General features: G+C 48.7%; 1 protein-coding gene across 1 annotated transcript in view; it reads left to right on the plus strand.

Moving 5' to 3' along the window:
- Positions 1–340: 340 nt before the first annotated feature.
- Positions 341–20,499, plus strand: part of APCDD1L (APC down-regulated 1 like) — a 47,740-nt gene continuing 27,581 nt past the window's right edge. The window contains exon 1 of the mRNA XM_060396973.1: positions 341–539. Within this exon, the coding sequence (XP_060252956.1) occupies positions 491–539 (49 nt within the window). The 5' untranslated portion in view covers positions 341–490. The remainder of the gene's footprint in view (positions 540–20,499) is intronic.

Raw genomic sequence — 20,499 nt, forward strand, 5'->3', positions numbered from 1 at the left:
GAGCTGCCCCCCGACCCCCTAGCCCTTGGAGGGGACAACCTGCATAGGGGTGCGCTTTGGCGGAGGAGCGCACCGTACCGTCTGGCTTGGCCAGGACAAGAGTTTTCGGGAGGCCTCCTGGCTCAATGCAGAGACTTGGTGGGGAGAGGAAAGAACCAGGGCACGGAGGGGGGTCGACTGGGTTCTGAATGGCAGGAGGAGCTGCGCCAGAGGGCTGGGCGCGCTGCGAGGCTGTGCGCGCAAGGCCGGGGGCTGTCTCCACCTCTTCTGGAAAGTTGGACCTATGAGTGCGCTGCTCTCCTTACAACTATCAACAGCCCAGGAGGGCGAGCGCGTGCGAGCGCGGAGGGGGGCGCAGGACCCTCGCGACTTCTTCGCAGGGCCCCAGCCGGGCCGCCGCTGTCCGAGGCCGCCTGAGAGCCCTGCGCCGGCGCCTCGTCTCCACGCAGTGTGGAGGCGCCCCAGGGGCTGTCCTGCCACCCTCGGCGGGATGCCGGCTGCCATGCTCCCCTACGCTTGCGTCCTGGTGCTGTTGGGAGGTAGGTGCCACCCTCCCCCCACTGGCTCGCCGCCTGAGGTCAGAAGGGAGGGAGCTGCCGTCTGATATTCCTTGGGCTTCTTGGGGACTGCTGTGTGGGCAGGTGAGCCAGGCCGGCGGTTCTGCGTCTTGCGCGCTCTTCTCCAGCCTCACCTGGCCGGGCACCTGCTGCACCTCCAGCCTCCTCCTGGACCCTGTGCTGGGAAGCCGGGCGCCGAACCACGTGCGCGCCCCTCTGTGTTCAGTGCCCGCGCGGCCTGACCTCCAGGGATCCCGAGCCCACTGGGAGCCCCTCAGCAAGGCGCAAGCTCCATGTCACTGGGCTGCGGAATCTGGTCTTGCCCACTGCATCCTAGATGGGCTGGGACTCAGAGATGGTGTCCTACAGCAGAGCCGCAGCAGAAGTGAGGGGAGGGCACAGCGACCCTCACACCCCTCCTCAAATTCTGGTGCCCAGAAGGCTTAGGGTAGGGGGGCAGGGAACCCAACCCCCCGAAGAGGGGACCGCGTCGACTCCAGAACTAACTGCCCTCCAGCTGCCTCTTCTTAGAGGATAGGAAGATCAAAATTCTGTAATGCCCGCTGACCGTGGTGTACCACCATTGGCAAAAATGACAATAATAACCACAGTGTGCCGGGCTCACCCCCAAGCACCCTCACTTTGTGAAGGATTAAGAATCCTACCCCTGGAGTCAGATCACCTAACTCAGAAGTCCAGATCAGCTTCATATCACCCTGTGTGAACTTGGACAGGCATGTCCATCGGTTCTCTTAGCCTCAGCTTTCTCATCTGTCAAACTGGCTCACGAGATCCTCACCTCTGTCTGGGGTTATTGTGAGGGTTACAAGAAGGAGAGCAGGAGAAGCGACTAGCACACTGCCCAGCCCTGAGGCGTCCATCCTGCAGGAGGACACAGCTGAGCACACTTTTCTCCACTTACAGGCAAGGAGCAAAGTCAGGTCTCTCTGCAGCTCTTCAATCAGCCCAGAATTTCTCAGCTAGATATCGGAAAAAGAGATGAGCTGGGTCTGAAGGAAGGTCGAGGGACGATGTGTAGGTGGTTTGAAGAGCTGCAGACGTCTCCGCCAAAAGGGGACATTTACCTCAGGGCTGGGGCGAGAGGTCCCACGGCTGTCCATGGCCAAGCAGTTCTCACTGGGCACAAAAATAGGCCAGGAAAGTAAGACTGGAAGGAAGGGGGCGCGGAGGGGATGGCTGGGCAAAGAGTGTGTGTGCTTGCCCTGTGGGCACAGAGCTGGGAGGGGGAGGAGGAGGAAGCTGTGTCTTCATTTCTCCTCCACCTCCTCCCAGGTGGTTCCATCCCGTGGGGATGGGATGGGCCAGCCCAGTAGGGCACATTTCCCCAGAAACCTGCAGCCTTGGGCACAGCACAGGGCCGTTGTCCTTGGCAGGCCCCGTGCTTCTGTCTCGCCAATAAAATCACCGCCAGTGTGGCTCTCTGGAGTCCTGCTGCTTCGCTCCCAGGTGGCCTCTCGCCACCCCAAGTCAGGCAGATTCCACAGGAGAGAAGCCTAGAGTACCCAGAGGCCTGGGTGTACAGAAAAGGCGGCTGCGGAGCCTGCGGTTGAGACCCAGGGTCTCAACCCTGGGGTGACAGACCCTTGTGGGCTGCCTTCACAGCTCCTCGCTCTGAGCTGGGCCTCATTTTCCACTGAACCCTTTTCCCAAAGCCCTTCTCACCACTGGCTGCATCACCAGGCAACAAGTTCCTTGTGCTTTAATGAAAGGAAACAGAAACCTTTTACTCCTTCAGATACTTAGATAATTGAGGTACCTGAGCGAAGGCAAGCCTGGACTTCATGTCTCCAGGTTCAAGAAACTACTGTAGGCACACCAATGGCCGCACACACACACACACACACACACACACACACACCCCACCAGGGTTTCTCAGCCTCAGCACTGTTGACACTGTGGTCCAGACCCTTTTCTGCTGGGGGCCATCCTGTGCCCTGGAGGACATGGAACACCATCTTTGGCCTCCACCCCCCACACGCCAGTAGCAACACCTCCCAGCTATGAAAACCACAAACGTTCCCAGAAGCTGCTGGATGTCCCCCGGGACATCCATTGTCCCCGGCTGAGACCCACTGGTGTGGGCAGATCAAATTCAACGTTCAGATGAATCTGTCGAAAATCACCAGGTTGGATGGATTTTGTTATTCTTGCTCTGAGCAATCAGGAAATCAAAGGCTCAGTGGGACCTCAAGAAAAACCACACAGTCGAAGTAGTTTCTAATCTAGACGTTGATTTTTCCCACTTGTCCTCTCTCCCCTGGTCTCTGAAAATGTCCTCCCTGGGGGTGACAGGAGCTAGCTGTGGGTGAGGGTGGCTAGTTACCGGCTGCAGCAGACCCTCGTCAAAACCCTGCATCGCCAGATGTGTCTTGTGCCAGTGCAGCGGCTTCCAGCTTCGGTTCACTCCTCAGCAATTTCTGGCTCTTAAAAATCTCCTTACTCAACAATTTATGCTTGAGGGGGAAAATGAAAAACCACAGCTTCTTTTTTTCCCCCTCTCATTTATATTTCTTTTTTCTAATTTCAGCCCTGCTTTTATCTCTAGCCATATACTTTGCAATGGCAAGTTATCATTTAAAGACAGATTAACTAGGACAAAATCACAGGCTATTCCATAATAAATTGTTTGTGGATATGGGGCTCTGTTTCAAAACTGAGAGTGAAAGCTGGGGAGAAAATTAACTTAGTAGATGGGTCCAAAAAATCAAAGGTGAAAGGAGATCGGTAATTGTATTTATTACTTAAAACAACAAAAAAAAATGTTTTTGAATGAAAACTTCCTCTCACCACTTGGATCATTGTGGCCAGCTGTTTCACTTGTATTCTGACTGACGCTGGAATCTCCAAAGTCTAAATAACTAGCTCAAGACAAACAGAACAGCTTCGTTGGTTTCCAGACCATCCGGATGGCAAACTAGTAAGAAGCTACATGTGAAGAACTATTTGGGAAATGTATTGGACGCTCACTATGTTCATGGAAACTGAAAGCCAAATGAGCCCCTGTTAAGATTTCCAAGATATAGTAGAGCTGAGTCCCTTCATGGTTCATCTGAAACTATCACAACATTGTTAATAGGCTCTACCCCAAAGCAAAGTAAAAATTTAAAAAGGCAAAACATAAGATAAAAGACCTGGTGCAGCCAAGTAAATTAATCAATCAATCAACTAAAAAGACCCCAATGCAAAAAGAGGTCACTGAGTTCGGTTTGAACTTGAGGGCAGTTCAGGCTGAGCTGGGGGTAATCCGGGGAAGGGACTGAATTCTGAAGCTGGTGCCAGAGGTGGCCATGAGTTGTAGCCAGGTGGTGGGCAGTGTGACTGATCCTCAAACCAGAATGGCTTTCAGAAGCATATTGCACAAAGCCAGCCCCCGACCCAGAGTGGGGAGTGCAAGGGTCATGGTGAACAGATGTCCCAGAGAACGTCAGACGTCCCTGTGTGAAGGACCACCACGGGTACACCAGGGAGGCAGGACTAGTCCTCCAGGACCTCCACCAGTGCACTGGGAGGTTGGTTGGTCTTGGCTGAGTTTAACACGTCTTGTGTGCTATGGAGAGCTTGAGAGCAGCATCTTAGGAACTGAACAGACCTGGGTCCCATCCTGGCTTTGTCACCTTCCGGCCCTGTCACCTATGTCCCCATTAGCGAGTTGGGAATGATGATAGCCCCACCCTCCAGGGACACTCGGTCCCAGCCAGAGCCTCTGTCCAGCTCAGCTGTGTTCATACCCGTGCCTTCTAGCTTCCCTGGTGGCTCAGGGGTTAAAGCGTCTGCCCGGAATGCGGGAGGCCTGGGTTCGATCCCTGGGTCAGGAAGATCCTCTGGAGAAGGAAATGGCAACCCACTCCAGTACTCTTGCCTGGAGAATCCCATGGAGGGAGAAGCCTGGTAGGCTACAGTCCATGGGGTCGCAAAGAGTCGGACACGACTGAGTGACTTCACCTCACCTCTCCTTCGAGCCCCTGTCAGTGCTCCTGATCCCTGTGTGACCCTCCTCCCCTCACACTTCACAGACAAGCTTTCTTCCTCCTGAGAGAAGGTATCACCAGCCACCACCAGGATATGGAAACACACTGTCAGCCTGTCCTTCAGGCCATGCCCCTTTCCACCACAGCCTATACACACACACATGCTGTTCCTCTGCTTAGAACACTGTTCCCTGCCCCAGCCTCCCCTTCTTCTGCAGATTTGGATGTAAATCCCTAGTCGTGAAATTGCTGCAGCAAAATATGTGTATAAATTCTCCCCAGAGCCTTCCTTTCTAATGGCTTGCACAGTCAACAACCTCCATGGATGGGCTATGAGACCCTGTTCCCCACATCCTTGCCAACCTTCATCATTACTTTTCTTTAAAAATCTTGCCAGTGGCAATGCCTGGTTTATTTATACTTGCATTCCATCAGTTATGAGTAAAGAAGAATGTCTGTATATTACCCCTTTCATTGACTTTCCTATGACACGTCCAGTAATCTCCTTTGCCCATTTTTATATCGAATTTAAAAAAAATATTTTCTTCTTATTGATTTGTTAGTGCTTTTTATATAGAGAGAAGTAGCTGTCTCCCATATACATTTTCCCTAGCTTTCTGTTTGTTCACCCGAACTTCCTTAAAGAGAATTTACTCTTTGTTCCTGGTCTCTTTCACATTTATTCCACTGAAACATGCGAAGGCATGTGGTTTCTAAGCAAAATGTGCATTTTTTCACCCAAGAGGAGAATAGATGGCCAGATAGTCTTACTAGGAATGACCACATATGGTGTCTGTGTGTGAAGGAGAAACTGACTTTCCTTGGGGGGAGAGATATAGCCCAAGCACTATGTTAACAAGCATCTCATAAGTGATACCCCATGATTCTTGCAACCTCCTGTGCCATGGGCACCATTCTACAGATGACACAAGCAAGGCCACACACCCAAGGTCATCCAGCCTGCAAGCCCAGGGGCTGAGATTTGTGGGCCCCCGAGCTTCCTGCTTCAGCTGCCCTCTCCTGGGGCAGTTCAGCTCAAAGCTCAGGCAAGAGGCTCCCTGCCCTGCTGCTGCTCGAAAGAACTGGGCTTTTGAGCCAAGTTTGGGCGCCGGGAGATCCACAGGCTCTGTGGCATCTGGGCTGATGGTTTACATAACACGACTTAATGGGGAAGATCGCAGCGCAGAGACCACAGGCATGCTAACAAGAACAGCGTTTTAAATCCCCAATTAAATGTTAATCTGAGAGTTGTTGAAGAGGGAAGGATCCTAATTGTCCATCTGCAAAGGCTGCAGAGCTGCTGGGCTCTGGAATTCGGCTTCCCACATTCCAATTCCGGCTGCTCCATTTGCTGCAGATTACCTCATCCTTCCATGCCTCAGTTTCCTCCTTCATGAAGTTGACCCCAAGGGACTGCTATGAGAAGTCGGTATTGCTATCCATGTGGAGCATTTAATACAGCACCAGGCACACAGCAAGGGCTTGGTGAGGTCACTCACATCACTGTTAAGGTGACAGGACACTGCCCTGCAAGGTCCAATCTGGGGAGTATGCTATCCTTCTCCTTGCGGGATTGGGGGGCAACTGCAAGGCAGTCTGGGATGTCAGGAGTGTGGCTGGGGAGGAGGGGTCAGAGAGGCTGATGGACAGAGTCAGAGGAGGACAGGGATGCAAAGTACGAAAAGGGAGTCAGAAGCCTGAGTTCCTGCTTTCAAAGGCATGTGGGGGTTTGGGTTGCCTTTGCCTGGTAGTGGACCCAAAGTGCCCATCCAGTGGGTGGGGTGGCACCATGTATTTCAGGAAGGAGGGATGGGGGAGGGTCTTTGTGAGGAAAGCTATGACAAACCGAGACAGCGTATTAAAAAGCAAAGACATCACTTTGCCAACAAAGGTCCAAATACTCAAAGCTATGGTTTTTCCAGTAGTCATGTATGGATGTGAGAGTTAGACCATAAAGAACGCTGAACGCTGAAGAATTGATGCTTTTGAATTGTGGTGCTGGAGAAGACTCTTAAAGTCCCTTGGACTGCAAGGCGATTAAACCAGTCAATCATAAAGGAAATCAACCCTGAATATTCATTGGAAGGAGTGATGCTGAAGCTGAAGCTCCAATGCATTGGCCACCTAAGCTGACTCATTGGAAAAGACCCTGATGCTGAGAAAGATTGAAGGCAGGAGGAGAAGGGGGCAAGAGAGGATGAGCCCTGGGTTGGGAAGATCCTCTGGAGAAGGGAATGGCTACCCACTCCAGTATTCGTGCCAGGAGAACTACGTGGACAGAGGAGCCTGGTGGGCTATAGTCCATGGGGTCCCAAAAAGTCGAACAAGACTGAGCAACTAACACACATGCACAGAAAATGGACTTGTCGACACAGTGGGGGAAGGAAAGAGTGGGACAAACAGAGAAAGTAACACCGGCATAAACATACTACCATGTGTAAAACGGATAGCTGGTGAGAAGCTAGTGTATACACAAGGAGCTGAGCGTAGGGGTCTGCAGTGAGCTAGAGGGGTGGGATGGGGGAAAGGGAGGAAGGCTCAAGAGGGAGGTGATATGTATATAATTATGGCTGATTTGCATTGTTGTATGGCAGAAACCAACACAAGATTGTAAAGCAATTTTCCTCCCATTAAAAATTAAAAAAAAAAAGTAAAAAAGTCAACATCCACTGGGCACCTGCTTTTGTTAAGCATTGTAGGAGCATTATATTACTTCTTTACGATTGCCTTATTGTTTGCACACCGCAGTCATTGCCATTTCATGCCTGAAGAAATGGAGGCCAACAGGCTAGGGTTCCTAAAAAGTTTGCAGACCAGTGAGCTCTTTGTTGCTCAGCAACCATCCACAGCATGTGAGATACCAACCCAGTAATTCCACACAACTCACTGCTCCCTGGTGGCCCTAAGGTACTAATAGTCTGTCTACACAGTTAGCTCAGGGACCAGGAGACCCATTCCTCATCTCCGAGAGGAACCAGGGGAGGTGGGATCCTTCACAAATGTCAGGGAGATCCATGGTGCTACCTGTTGGTCTCATTAGCAGTGGAGGGTGTGCCCTGAGTAATCCTCTCCCGCCACCCCCTTCTCAAGTCTTCTTCTGTTTGAAGCCAAACTGCAGTGGACAAGTGCTGGGTCTGCCTGCCTAGGTTTCTTGCTCCCTTTTTCTGCCAACAGCAAAGTTTCCCTTATTGACTCTAGTCCTGGAGGACTTGTGAGCCAAGGTGCCTCCCCTCCTACCTGGGACATGAATCTCAGGCCTGTGCCCATAGCTATCCCAAGAGCTCAACATGCATTACAAAATCTGAGCTGCCCTCTCCAAACCTCAATATTAAATTATACAAAAAGGGAGAAGCAAAACAGTCGCTCACACCCAACCCTCTTCTTGCCCCCAAATACGGGTAAAAACAGAGCTCAACACAGAGATGTATTTAGCTTGGAATTACCAGTGACCACAGCAAAACGAAATTACTTGTCCTCTGAAATGTACAATTAAGAGTTGTTTTAACATGTGTTTTTGGTGGTTGGGTGTGGTTTCTAGATAGTTTGAAACTGAAGTCTACTGTTTGGTCCATCAGCTCTAACCGGATTCAGATGGGCTCCGCTTTCCTTAGCAGCAACCCCAAGTTAACTGAAATGAAGACCAACTTGCCAGGGGGTGAGAGTGCCTGGGCTTTTCCGGTTGATGTTTGCCCTTATTTTTTTTTTTTACGATAGTTTTACATTTCATCTGCTTTTACAGGGAGGTCAACTTAAAGTAACCAATGAAAGCTCAGAAAACTGTTAACCTGGTGATGGAGTGACTACCTGCGTTTTCCTAGTTAACCCCACCCCAAGCCTTCAGGGACTATAGATGCCTGTTTGGCGCCAATTCAGAGATGTATTCATCTCTGCCATAGTGAAATGCCATCATGTTTAGCAGTGAATTCCTGAAAACTTCCTGATGCTGACTTCCTGAAAACTTGGTGTTCTAGATACCAGGTAAAGAGCTTAAGCCCAGTCCCATTATATCAGGCTATCCATTATCACTGGGGATAGTGAATAGAGGGAATAGAGGTTAGGGGCCTCAGGGAATAGAGGTTAGGATACCGAGCTTCCAGAATCCTTTAAGGGCTTCAACAAAACGTGGAATCGCTTGGAATTTGCATATTCATCATCATAGAGCTTCTCAGAGTGTTTGAGGCCAGAGCTGCTGGAGATCATTATTAAGAGGGTAAAACATATTCCCCTGTTTACACAGATAATTTGCTCAGAAAGTTCTTTTTTTTTTAATCCCACTTAAGTACAAACTTCTTTCTCTCTCTCCTCCAAATTCTAATTTAGAAGAATTAAATGAATGAGTATGCATTTACTATGTTTTTGGATAACTTGGTATAATTTCAACTCAACGATGGAAATATTTCTTCATTCAAGTATTCTTCAAGGGGTGTTCAGTGGATGCTGACACCGTGCCAGGCACTGTTCCACGTCTTGGGGACACAGGCATGAACAAGATGGGCCTGGTATGGCTTTCGTGGGGCTTGCCTTCCAATTGAGTGGTGGGTTGGGGTGGGGAAGCGCAGACGATAAATAAGAAACGAGAGAATGACTGACGGCAGAGGCACTATGGAACGAAGGAAAGAGGGTGACTGGGGAGGTGTGGCTGCAAGAGGAGGTGAATTGAGCTGCTTGGTGATAGGAAGAGGGGGTGTGAGAGAGACCTGAGAGGACCTGACTAGGTCTGAGGCCCAGGAAAGGAGGTTGAAGATCCCAAAGGAGAGAAGAGCTAGAGGGAGGGGCGTCTGGGCCAGGGGACACCATGCTCCCGGGTCACATGCTCTGAGAACATGGGGGCCTGCTGTCTTGGTGGTGGGGTGGGATGTGGAGCAGAGCCTCAGGAGCCTATGCTGGTGAAGGTCACAGCCAGGGACAGGGCAGAGCGGAAGGCTTGCGTCTGGAGAGCTCTGCCGGACACAGCAGACATACCAGCCCCAACCGCAGATGAGAAATGAATGTCCACCCGACCTTGGTGACTGCTGCTGAGGGTCTTGACCACAACACCCAAAAGTGGTCCTGATGCAGGTGAAGGGAGTGAGCAGTCAACAGGGTCTGAAGCCAGGATGAGGCCAGCCTCCGAGGTGGACACGGGATGGAGATGAGACTCCACAGAGGGCATGGAGATGTGAGAGTGGGGCCCATGGCCTTGGTGAGAGAAGGACAACAGCTGGAGGTGACGTCTAGCAGGAGGTGATGAGGGTCAGGGCAGCCTCCGCGGATGATAGGCTTTGGTCAGAGGGAGGAGGACCTGTGATCTCCAAGCAGCACCGGCTCAGGACCTGCCATCAGGGAGGCTGGCATTCAAGTGGAAACCAAGGTTCTCAGGGATGGGAGGTGTGGGTTTGGCTGGTCTCCACGTCCAAACCGGACTCCGCGTCCAAACTGGCAGCCAGTTCAGGCAGACACCTTTGAACTTCCTCCTCCATCCCTCCCAGCCCCTTCAACCCTTTTCCTGGCCAGGTGTGTCCCATCAGCTCCCACTGGACAAATGGCCTTTCTTTGTGTACAAGGGCCAGTTCAGGATAACCAAGGGTGTGAACAGAGTCCTTCTTCCCTTAAGAAATTATATCTTTGTTAATCAGAAATGCAGTATCTGAAGCCGCGCTTAAGCATCATCTAATAGGTCCCCAATTACTGAAGGGGTGCATTTCGGGGGCTGAAATTTCAGCCGCACCACCACCAGTCTGATTATCTTGCTGCTTCCCTCCCCGTACCGAAAACATTTCATTATTGAGCAACACGCTTTCGAAGCTAGTTTACATTGTCTTTGCTTGGCTGACCTTGTATGCTATTGAGTTGGAAAATGTGGTTTGTATTGTAAGGCCTCTTAATAATGTTTTTTTTTTTTTTTGAAACGAGGGACTTTTCCATTGCAAATGAGACAACACCATATTTAGCACAAAGAACGCCTCTGTCTGTTTTGAAACATAATTTTCATTAGCTAGGTTTTTCACCGTAAAGAGGATTTAAATCTTGTTTTAAAAACAGTCTGCCCCCCACCCACCCACCTGCAACACATATTTCTGTGTATCCCTCCATAACAAAGGTCTAGAAAGACAGACAGATTGATAGTAATGGTCTGCTGGGAAAGGAGGTTGAAGGCTGATTAAAGGGAATTCTGCTGCCCTGCCTTATTTCTTAGTAATGCCAATACACTAATAGGGGCTAGATAGAGTCCTGCCTCCACCAGCCCCGCAGGCAGGGGCCAGTGTTATGGGTTGAATCGTACCCCTCCACCCTGCCCCCCAAAATTCGTATGATGAAGTCCTAACCCCAGAACTCCGTAATGTGCCCTTCTTTTCGGAAAGGGTCTTTACAGACTGATGGCATTAAAGTGAGTTCATGGGAAGGGGAACTGTAATTCAAAATGACTGACATCCTCATAAAGAGGAGAACCAAGGTGAGGATGAGGGGAGGGAGTCATCTGCAAGCCCAGGAGAGAAGCCTCAGAGGGAACCCCCCCTGCCACACCTCTACCTGGGACAGCTGGTCTCCAGAGGGAGGGAGAATCCATTTCTGTTGTTTGAGCCCCCAGTGTGGGGGGCTAGGTGATGCTCCCCTGGGACCTAATGGAGTGAGGCATGGGTGGGGCGGGGGTCCAGTGTCCTCCTCCCTGAAGTTGGACAACAGGCCCAGCCCCCACCCAAGCAGCTCTCACGCCGGCACCCCTCCCCAGTCCCTGTCTGCCGTTGGCACAGGAAGCCAGGCAGTTTTGGAGGGATTAGGACCATCGCATCTCACCCACCTGGCCCCGCACGGTAACCACGTTCCCCTGTTCTGTCCTCAAAAGGCCCACTGAGACCTTAGCACTGCTGACTAGGTGTCTCACGTCCCCACCAAGATCCTATGATCCCCCTCAGCTGGGTCCCCACACGGCTCCTCCTCTTCTCGGGGCATCCAGGCCTCTGTGGGGCTCCTCCTGGGCGTGCCCTGCCCTAGGCCCTTCCTCCCCCTCCTCCCCCTGCCTTCCCCTCCTCCCTTCCCCTCCTCCCCCTCCTCCCTCCTGCCTGCTTCCTGGCCCCCTGCCGGCCCACCCAGCCTCCCTCACTCTGACACCCCTCCCTCCTCTCTGGATATCCCTCTTCAGCCATTTCACAGGCTTCTATCACTCAAACCAGCACCGGCCAATGGAAATTAGATGCTGGCCACATAGCCGCTATTGCACGTGAATCCTAGTTCCTTGACCAGGGATGGAACCCATGGCCCCTGAAGTGAAAGTGGAATCTTAACCACTGGACTGCCAGGGAAGTCCCCATATATGTAATTTTAAATTTTCTAGTAGCCACACTTTTAAAAGGAAAAAAGAATAAAATGAAATTGTATAATTACATAGTTTGATTCAGTGACTTGATGGACATGAGTATGAGCAAGGCATGCTGCAGTCCATGGGGTCATAAAGAATTGGATGCAGCTGAACTGAACTCATAGTTTGATTCATATTTAAAGATATTCTTATTTAACCCAAGATATCCAAAATACTATCATTGCCACACACAACCAATATTTTAAAATTATTGAGAGTTGGCATTATTTTTTAAATAATGTGCGATAATATTCAAAATATTCAAAATTTGGGGCACAAAATTTCCATCAGAAATCATTATATATTTAAGGTTTATAAAATTTACTGAAAAGGAGAGGCACACGCTTACCCAAGTTGTTCCAGAGCTTAAAAGTGTTCTAATAACTGAACTGAATTTTAGTTTTTAAATGTGAGCTAAAATCATGTTTCTCAGAAAAGGGGCATTAGATAAAACTGGAGAAAATCTGAATAAAGTATGTATGGACTTTAGTTAATAATGTACCAAGATTGATTGTGTAATTGTAGTAAGTGTGGGCTTCCTAGGGGGCTCAGTGGTAAAGAATCCGCCTGGCAATGCAGGAGATGCAGGTTTGATCACTGAGTGGGGAAGATCCCCTGGAGAGGAAAATGGCAGCCCACTCCAGTGTTCTTGCCTAGGAAGCCCCATGGACAGAGGAGCCTGGCAGGCTACAGTCCATGGGGTCACAAAGGGTCGGGCATGACTTAGCCACTGAAGAGCACAATGGCAACAGGCACTGCCCTCACAGAAAATGCTACTAACGGGGGAATCGGGGCTACTGTAGATGAGGGCTCTCTGTGCTTTCTTCCCAGCTTTTCTGCAATCTGAAACTCTCCTCATACTCTCTCCTGCAGCCTCGATCCCCACAGGGGTCCCTGTGAGCAGGTCTGAGTTCAGACCTAGCAACGAAAGGGAAAGCTGCTCAGTCGTGTCCGACTCTTTGCGACCCCATGAACTATACAGCCCATGGAATTCTCCAGGCCAGAATACTGGAGTGGGTACAGCCTTTCCCCTCACCAGGGGCTCTTCCCAACCCAGGGATTGAACCCAGATCTCCTCTTTCAGATGGATTCTTTACCAGCTGAGTCACAAGGGAAGACCTCACACGCTTGCAAATTCACACAGTGACTTTTGTTTTTCATATAGTTTGGCTTGCCTATCTTTTTTTGTTTCACTCCAAGTAGATCAGAATCTCATTAACATCTCCTCAGTGCCACTCATAAGAAGCCCTTTCCCTTTTCCCTAGCCCCTGAGTGCAGGCATAGCCTCACCCATCCCTGCCTGGCGCCAGGAAGACCCCCAAGGGGTCCCCTGCTCCCCGCCATCTCTCCCCTGCAGGTCCATGCCCCCTCAGTTGCTTCTGCCTGAAGCACCTCCAGGGCTCCTTTGCCTCCAATATGGCCCCACCTGCCCAAACCAGCCTTCTCCACCCAGGCAGTCTCCGTACCCTGTGGGCCCCACTCTCCCTGCAGGTAGAGCTGCAGCTGCAGCAGCTTTCTGTCCTCCCCTTGCCCGTTTCCAGCTCAGCCCATCCTCAGGGCCTTTGCATGTGCTGTTCCCTTAGCTTGAACGTACTTTCCACGTGTCATTTCCCCAAATTCCCCTGGACCACCAGCCAGGGAGCCCTCCTGGCTAGCTTTCCCCTTCACTCCCTCAAATCCATCCTCAGCATTTGTTGTGATATTTCATCCCTGAGATTATGTGAACACTATCTGTCCCCACTCACCCAGCACAGCACCCACCATCCCACCCCCCACACTCCACTCTAGGGACCCACCTCCCTGCCCCACCACACACTGTTGATTTATCTGGGATCTGGCTCCCAGGCGGGGCTGTGAACCCCTCCAGGGCACAATGGGTTTTATTCTTCTTTGAGTCTCTCCCACACCTGACCCAGGGTTTGGTGTAGATTATTGCTAAATAAAAGCTGTAATTGCATACACTAAAACTTCTTTTCAGGATTCAGAAAATCAACCTGAACTCATTAACCTCGGGGGTAGCAGGACTGAATAGAAATGCCCCCTTGCCCTCCTCTGCTCATAAAAAATATTCATAAAGCGTGAGCGTGGCCGCAGCTCGCCTCGTGGCAGGCCCTGTGCTCAGCTCTCCACCACCTCAGCTCTGTGCTTTGTCCCTGTGCTGGAAGTGAGTGATGGGGCTGCATGATCACACAAGCAGTGACCCCAGGGCTGAGGGTCCTGACTCCTGCCAAGGCTGGAGGAGAGCAAGGAGACAGCACTTGTCGTGTGGATGGTTGGGTCAGTGCCGAGGAAACGGGGGTCCCTTAGTAAATGCAGCACATCACAGCCTGGCGTTTGACGTTCTAGGTTACAACAGTAATCACATGCATGGACTGAACGTGGATTACTTCACCTGTGTTACCTCCTTCTGCACAGTAAGCCTCTGAACCCACATATAGATGGAGAAACTGAACTTCTCCCTCAAAGCCACTAACCTGGATTCCAGCCTGGATCTGCTGGGTCCAGTCTGGGCTCTAGCCACCATGGTCCTTGCCTTCAAGGGGCCTCAGCATGGAGGTGAAGCACAGGTGTGTACTGGGAGCTAGGGAAGCACAGAGGCCCCCTCCTGCTCCTCGGGCAGAGGCGTGCCTTCAGTAGGGACATGATGCACAGCCTGGTTAGATGACACAATGTGATCCCAAGGCTCTGGCGTGCCTTCTTAAGACCACACCCCTTTCATGCACTGATCTGCAAGAGGGCAGCTGTAGACATTCACACATGGAGCCTAGTGGGTGTCACACTCTGCTCCCAGTCTTGAAATTCTTAACTTTCTGAACAAGGGCCCTGCTTTTTCAGCATGCACTGGGCCACCAGTTTATGGAGCTGGTCCCAGTGGCCAGCGTTCTTGGATGCATCTGGCAGGAGTGGCATGACCCTAGGCAGAAGTCGGCTGAAGATGCCCATGATCCCCAAGTGCTGCATGAACAGCAGTCATCGCTGGGAAGGTGGTAACCAGAACCTCCCTTGTTCCCTCTGGAGACAGTGAAGTGGGGCTGCAGGCCAAAGAGGGAACTGGAGGGCAGGCTTGAGACAAGATCATGGGGAAATTGTCACTAAAGAGGTGACATCTGAGCTGAAGGATGAGAAGGAGCTGAAAGGTCCAAACGAGCATTCCTGGGCCAAGGAGCTGCCAGTGCAAAAGCCCTGGGGTTAGTACAAGCTGGGCGTCTTAGTTGTTTCTGGCAGCTGTTACCACATGGCTATTACCATGGCCTGGGCAGCTTCACCACAGATGTGTTTCTCCCAGTTCTGGAACCTGGGAGGCCCAGGATCAAGGTGCCAGAAAATTCCATATCTACTAAAGGCCTGCTTCCCTATCTACCTTCTTGCTGTGTCTTCGGGGGGCTCAGGACTTTCTCTTCTTATAAGAGGGCTAATCCCATCCTGGGGGCTCCACCCTCATGACCTCATCTAAAATGAATGTCTCCAAAGGTCCCCACCTCCAAATGCCATTGCACTGGGGGGCAGGGCTTCAGCTTATGTATTTGAGGCAGGCACAAACATTGTCACAGTACTGGGTGTGATTACAAAAAACACTGACAGTAGATCAGTGTGTGATGTGCCAGGTGCTGGGAGAAACTAAGAGAAAGGAATTGGAGGCAAAGACTGGGTTTTGAAGGACTCGGAAATGGGAAGGATTTTAAATAGGTACCCACTCACAAATAGGTTTTTATGGCATAATGTTTGATAACTATTAATGCAAAAAAATAAAAGTAGAGCTTCGCTGGTGGCTCAGATGGTAAAGAATCTGCCTGCATGCAAGAGATTCAGGTGTGATTCCTGGGTTGGGAAGATCTGCTGGAGAAGGGAATGGCAAGCCACTCCAGTATTCTTGCCTGGAGAATTCCATGGACAGAGGAGCTTTGTGGGCCACAGTCCATGGGGTCACAAATAGACACCAGTGAGCCCATCTCTTACGCCAAGAACGAGAACTTTCCTAGTATCTTTATCCTTGTCTATTTCTTTCCTTCCTGAATTTTGTGTTTTCCGTTCCTTGCTTTTTTCATGGTATGTATACCCTGGATGTAAGTTTGTTACCTTTGTTGCTTGTTCTTGAGCTGAATAAGTTACCACCTGCTGTGCATGGGCTTCTGGGCTTTGGCCACTCTGTATCAGGTCTCTAAGTTGTGTGCGCATGGTGTTCTATGTGGCTGCCGTCATGCTTTTTCACCGCGCTGGGTTATATTCCGATATGTAAAACAGTCTAGATTGTCTTTCTGTTCTTCGGTCTGTTACATTTGTTTTCAGTTTTAGGCTATTACAAGCAAAGCTGTTACAGACATTCTTGTACTTGTCACCAGGTACACGTGTGCAAGAGTTATAAAATCAGTGTCGTGATCTATTAATGCATCGGGAAATCACACTAGAGGACCTTAATCTCTGTGTTTTCTTAAATGTTTTGTTTTGTTGCTACTGTTTTTAGAGAAATACTGATTTTAATTCAACATAATAAAGCAAACTCTAGGCATCATTTTTCAGCCTAAAAATTGACAAAACTACTGAAACAAGGGAAAATTTCCCCCGTATTTGATACATGGCTCCAGTTACCAAAAGAAAAATGATGAAAATGCTAAAACATGAAAAGAGAAGCCTAAGATTGTTTAAGTATATGAAAAAACTCCCACAAAACCTGTCAACATTGTTCTACAAAACAGCACCAGTAAGAAAGGCATGGCTGTCTCATGGTAAGAACCCATATCATTTCCTAAATCCTCCGGTTCTAAAATTTGCATGTGTGAATGCTGCTTGTTGATGTAAAATGGATTTCTGACCGTGAGTACCAGCAAATATTTGTAAAGCCCACTGGTCTCACATTGCTAACTTTTATGATGTTCATGTATGGGAGTGGTTTTATAAAACACCAGGGTTCCCACTAATCTTTACCTACACTTGCTATTTGGGGAATTCCTGATTTTTGCTCATCTCGTGAGTGTAAAATGTTACCTCATTGGGCCTTAATTTCCATGGCCCTGACAATTAATGGGCTGGAATGTCGCTACCGAGCTTTACTTAACATCCTGTTTTCTCTTCTGTAAGATCCTGGCTTGTGTGTTGCACCTATTTTTCCACCGTGTTGTTTTTCCTTAAGACCTATGGGACCTCTTCACATTCTGTACATCAGTCCTTTGCTGGTTCTCTGTGTGGCAGCTGTCTCCTCCTAGTTGGTGGTCTTCCTCTCACTCCCTTATCTGAGTAACAGGAGTTCCTAACTTTAATGTATTTATTCGCTTGTCTTTCAGTATAACACGTTTTGCATCTTGTTTGAGAAATCCTTCCCTACCCTGAAGTCATAAAGATATTCTTCCATATTTTCTTCTGAGAGTTTCAGTACTTTGCAGTTTACACTTGGCCTTCCCTGGTGGCTCAATAGCAAAGAATCCACCTGCAATTCAGGAGGCATGGGTCCAATCTCTGGGTTGGAAAGATACCCTGGAGATGGAAATGGCAACTCAGTCCAGTATTCTTGCCTGGAGTATCCCATGGGCAGAGGAGCCTGGTGGGCTACAGTCTACGGGGTGGCAAAAGAGTCAGAAATGACTTAGCGACTATGCAGTAACAACAATTTACATTTAAGTTTTTTATCCATTGGAAATTAATTTGGGGGCTTGGTGTGAGGAAAGGGAAGAATTTCTTTTTATTTTCCGTGTGGATAACCAAAGGCTATGTATTGAATAGCCTTCATCCTCACTGATCAGCAGTCCTGTCCCTTATCAATCTTCTGAATTTCATGAGTCAGTATCTAAGGGATCTATTCTATTCTTCTGGTCAATTTGTTTATCTCTTCACAGAATGTACAATGCTACAATTACTCTAGTTTTCCATAAATCTCTAATACAACACACCCGCATTTCTTATTTTTCTTCAATTTCTGACACTTTTGCTCTTTCATATAAATTTTATAACCACCTCGTCAAGATCCTAAAATAATAAAATAAAATAGAATAACCTATTGGGATTCTGATCTGAATCCATTGTATCTATGGATCAGTTTTCAGTGGACAGACATCTCAATATTTCCTACCCATGAATATAACATTTCTATCTTCTTTAATATCTATCAATGTGTTTTTATAATTTTCTCCAAATATGTTTTGCATATCTTTATGAGACGTAGTCCTGGGTACCTTATACTTTTTATTACTATTATAAATGGTATCTGCCCCCTCCATCTCTTTCTTGCTGTTATAGAATGTAATCAATTTTTTTTACATTGATTTATTTTATTCAGGGATCTTGCTGTTTCCCATCATTTTTCTGCAGATTTTGACTTCTATTCTAAGATAGTCATATCATCCACAAATAGTGACCATGTTATTTCTTGTTTAATCCTTAAATCTTTTATTTCTTTTTTTATCCTTCCTACTTTAGTAAAAGTTGAGAGTAATTGGCATCCACTGTGATGTCATCTCATTTCTGATCCCAGCTGGCCAGTATTTTACTATTCAGTTCAGTTCGGTTCAGTCGCTCAGTCGTGTCCGACTCTTTGCGACCCCATGGATTGCACACACCAGGCTTTCCTGTCTATCACCAACTCCCGGAGCTTGCTTACTATTAAGAGATATTAGGATAATGCCCTTAATCAGCATAAGGATATCTTTTGATAAGTTTTTTTTTTTTAATTGTGAAGAGGTGTGGAATTTTATCACAAGTTTTCCTGCATGCTGAGTGCTGAAGAGTTGATGCAGTTCAACCACAGTTGAACTGTGGTTTTGGAGAAGACTCCTGAGAGTCCCTTGCACAGCAAGGAGATCCAACTAGTCCATCCTAAAGGAAATCGGTCCTGAATATTCATTGGAAGGACTGATGCTGAAGCTGAAACTCTAATACTTTGGCACCTGATGCGAAGAGCTGACTCATTTGAAAAGACCTGATGGTGGGAAAGATTGAAGGCGGCAGAAGGGGATGACAGAGGATGAGATGGTTGGATGGCATCACCGATTCAATGGACATGAGTTTGAGTAAGCTCCGGGGGTTGGTGATAGACAGGGAGGCCTGGCGTGCTGCAGTCCATGGGGTCTCAGAGAGTTGGACATGACTGAGTGACTGAACTGAACTGACTTTCCTGCATCTGTGAGTCACATCACATGGTGTTTCTGGTCCTATGGGAACGTGGTGAATGACATTTATAGATTTTTTCCAACATTAAACACATTGCAATAGACCCCAACATGGACATAATGCATGATCTTCTTATATACTATGTATTTCAGTTGCTAATTTTAAAAAATATTTATTTGTCTATTTTTCCACCTCAGGGCTTCGTTGCGTGGGATCTTTTCTGGTAGCACGTGGGCTTGGTTGCCTCTGCAGCCTATGGGATCTTAGTTCCCTGATCAGGGATTGAACCCACATCACCTGCACTGTAAGACAGATTCTTAAGTGCTAGACCACCAGGGAAGTACCATGCTAATAGTTAATTTAGGACTTTTGCAACCAGGTCCATCAATGAGGCTGTCCTGTAACTTTCCTTTTTCACATCATTCTTAATTTCCATTCCTCACACGGTCCTCAAAAGGCTTCAGGGTCTCTCTCTCCTTAGTGTCCTTTCCAAAACCGGGAGGAGAAGCAGGACCCCAGAAGCAAGTACTCCAGGAGAAGCAAGACCCCACATATCTTCATGTGGACATCAGTGTTTGCAGACATTGGAACTCTGTCTGCAAAAACTATGTAAGCTGTGTGAACATGAGTCACTTAGGAGACAGTCTCTTCCTTTTCTTTCCCTGGTCGGTCCTTTTACCCCCGACTGCCTTCCATCCCTGCCTCTTGCTGTAAAGTGTTGCAGTGACCACAGGCACTCAGGCATCAGCTTAAGGAGAAGTTGAGCTGGAGATTCTTTTACTTAGTGAGATGTGTCCATGTGTCTCAAAGCCACTCCCCTGTGTAGTTATAGCTGGCTGAGCATCTGGGGAGGCTGGCTTCCAAGAAGACGTGCCTCTCAGTGGAGTCCCTTCCCACTGTGAGGACGTGAAGGCATGTGTGAATTTGTCCTCTGGCATCAGAAGTTCAAGGGTGGAGGAGAGATAAGGCGTGAGCCGCCCAGAGCTGGGGCTAGTCTAGGAAATGGTACTTCATATCTCCTAGCCTGTAGGTGAAAGCAGCTTAACAGAGGTTAGGGTTTTCCAAAGTTTGATGACAACCTGGAAGATGTTTGCTATTATAAAGAGCTGTGAAGCTAAAAAGAAACATTTCTAAACTATCAATAGCCAAAAATACATTCAGCCAACAAAAACAAAAGAAAGACTGAATGGCCTTTCCACTCTTCCCATAAAGAAGGAAAATACAAAGTCTTTGTCATATAAAGAGGGAATCGAAGCCTGAACAACCCAGAAGACACAGGAAGAAATTGCTGTAGAAGATTCAAGTCATTGATTAATGAAAATAGTATGTTCTGGGTTTTGTAATGTGTATTCAGTTCAGTTCAGTTCAGTCGCTCAGTTGTGTCTGACTCTTTGTGACCCCATGAATTTCAGCAGCTCACCAGGCCTCCCTGTCCATCACCAACTCCCGGAGTTCACACAAACTCTTCTCCATTGAGTTGGTGATGCCATCCAGCCATCTCATCCTCTGTTGTCCCCTT

The sequence above is a fragment of the Ovis aries genome, chromosome 13, assembly GCF_016772045.2.
Source record: "Ovis aries strain OAR_USU_Benz2616 breed Rambouillet chromosome 13, ARS-UI_Ramb_v3.0, whole genome shotgun sequence".
Classification (NCBI taxonomy): domain Eukaryota; kingdom Metazoa; phylum Chordata; class Mammalia; order Artiodactyla; family Bovidae; genus Ovis; species Ovis aries.